This window comes from Austrofundulus limnaeus, unplaced genomic scaffold, assembly GCF_001266775.1.
Source record: "Austrofundulus limnaeus strain Quisiro unplaced genomic scaffold, Austrofundulus_limnaeus-1.0 Scaffold3592, whole genome shotgun sequence".
Taxonomy (NCBI): domain Eukaryota; kingdom Metazoa; phylum Chordata; class Actinopteri; order Cyprinodontiformes; family Rivulidae; genus Austrofundulus; species Austrofundulus limnaeus.
In genome coordinates this window covers 316-2,062 of record NW_013955994.1, presented here as the reverse complement: position 1 = coordinate 2,062, position 1,747 = coordinate 316, and the positions used below count along the sequence as shown (strand labels likewise).

At 50.1% G+C, this 1,747-nt stretch overlaps 1 protein-coding gene across 1 annotated transcript; it reads right to left on the bottom strand.

Annotated features, from left to right (window-relative positions):
- Positions 1–309: 309 nt before the first annotated feature.
- Positions 310–1,212, bottom strand: LOC106511923 (histone-lysine N-methyltransferase Smyd1; the record flags this gene model as incomplete). The annotated part of the gene is given in 3 exon segments (XM_014000641.1): positions 310–679; positions 757–970; positions 1,036–1,212. Coding segments are annotated over 3 exon segments (526 nt in total), but the record flags the coding sequence as incomplete, so codon positions are not given.
- Between the last annotated feature and the right edge of the window lie 535 nt (positions 1,213–1,747).

Here is a 1,747-nt window from a genome sequence, read left to right as displayed (position 1 = left end):
TGTTTGAGATATGATGGAGGCATGTTAGAGATATGATGGAGGCATGTTAGAGATATGATGGAGGCATGTTAGAGATATGATGGAGGGATGTTAGAGATATGATGGAGGCATATCTGAGGCATGATGAAGCATGTTAGAGATATGATGGAGGTGTTTCTGAGATATGATGGAGGCATGTTAAAGGTATGATGGAGGTGTGTTAGAGACATGATGGAGGTGTGTTAGAGACATGATGAAGGCGTGTCTGAGGCATCATGGAGGAACGTCTGAGGCATGATGAAGCATGTTAGAGATATGATGGAGGTGTTTCTGAGATATGATGGAGGCATTTTAGAGATATGATGGAGGTGTGTTAGAGACATGATGGAGGTGTGTTAGAGACATGATGGAGGTGTGTTAGAGACATGATGAAGGCGTGTTAGAGATATGATGGAGGTGTTTCTGAGATATGATGGAGGCATTTTAGAGATATGATGGAGGTGTGTTAGAGACATGATGGAGGAATGTCTGAGGCATGTTACAGACAAAGGTGCCTTACGGAGCCCTACTTTCCATGGTTGAAGGTGACGGTGCAGTTGGGCCAGCAGTCGTGGTTCACCAGGCTCAGACTTGGAAACAGACCCAGACCAACGTTCTGCTGACCCCTTTGGTCGGTCAGAGGAAGTCCGTTACATTTGATCTGAAACAGAAGATCCATCACTTCCTGCAGCTTCATTAACTTCATGTCCTGAAATCATCCATTAAGGAAACACCAACCAGACCAAAGATGTGACTGATGTACCCCTCAGAGTGCTGCTTGGCTGCACCAGACCAGTACTTCAGCAGGTGGTCCACATCCCTCTGGACCTTCTTCAGTTCTTCTTCAGGCAGGCGGTCCAGATGATCCTCCAGCTGGTCTGCAGGAACTAACTGACTGTCTGAGGCCAAACCCTGGTCCTTCTTCCTGCGCCACATCAGCCGAGCTGCCAGGCTGCACACAGAGTCGGGTCAGGAGGGCCAGAGCTTCAACGTGACCAGAACCAGTTCTGCTCTTACCGGACATTCTGGTTGGGGGCATAGCCCAAACTCCTGATGGCCGCACACTCCTGCTTGTGCTCCTCCCAGCATGCACTTTGGCAGGTGCGGTCACAGTAGTGGGCGAAACGGCACTGAGCGCACAGGTGCAGCTTTGACTGCCGGCGGAAACAGCTGTGGCACACCTGATAGACCAGACTGAGGGAAAAATACTACAGATCAGACCAGACTGAGGGAAAAATACTACAGATCAGACCAGACTGAGGGAAAAATACTACAGATCAGACCAGACTGAGGGAAAAATACTACAGATCAGACTGAGGGAAAAATACTACATCAGTGGTGGTAGGATGGAGCGGGAGATGATCGATGGATTGGGGTCTCCTCCTCAGTAATGAGGGTGTTGCTTCGGTCAGTCATGGTGAAGGAGGAGCTGAGTCAAAGACCAAGTTCTGGATTTACTGATCTGTCTTCGTTCCAACCCTCACCTGTGGTCCTGAGGTGTGTATCAGGACCCAAAGAACCAGATCCTGGGTCCAAGCGGCAGACATGAGCTTCCTCCATAGGGCTGAGCTCAGAGTAGAGCTGCTGCTCCTCCTCATCAAGAGGAGTCAGCTGAGGAGGTTCATCTGATCAGGAGCCACCTGGACGCCTCCCTTTAGAGGTGATCCACGTCCCACTGATAGGAGGACCTGGGACAGACCCAGGACAGACCCAGAACTGACCCAGGACT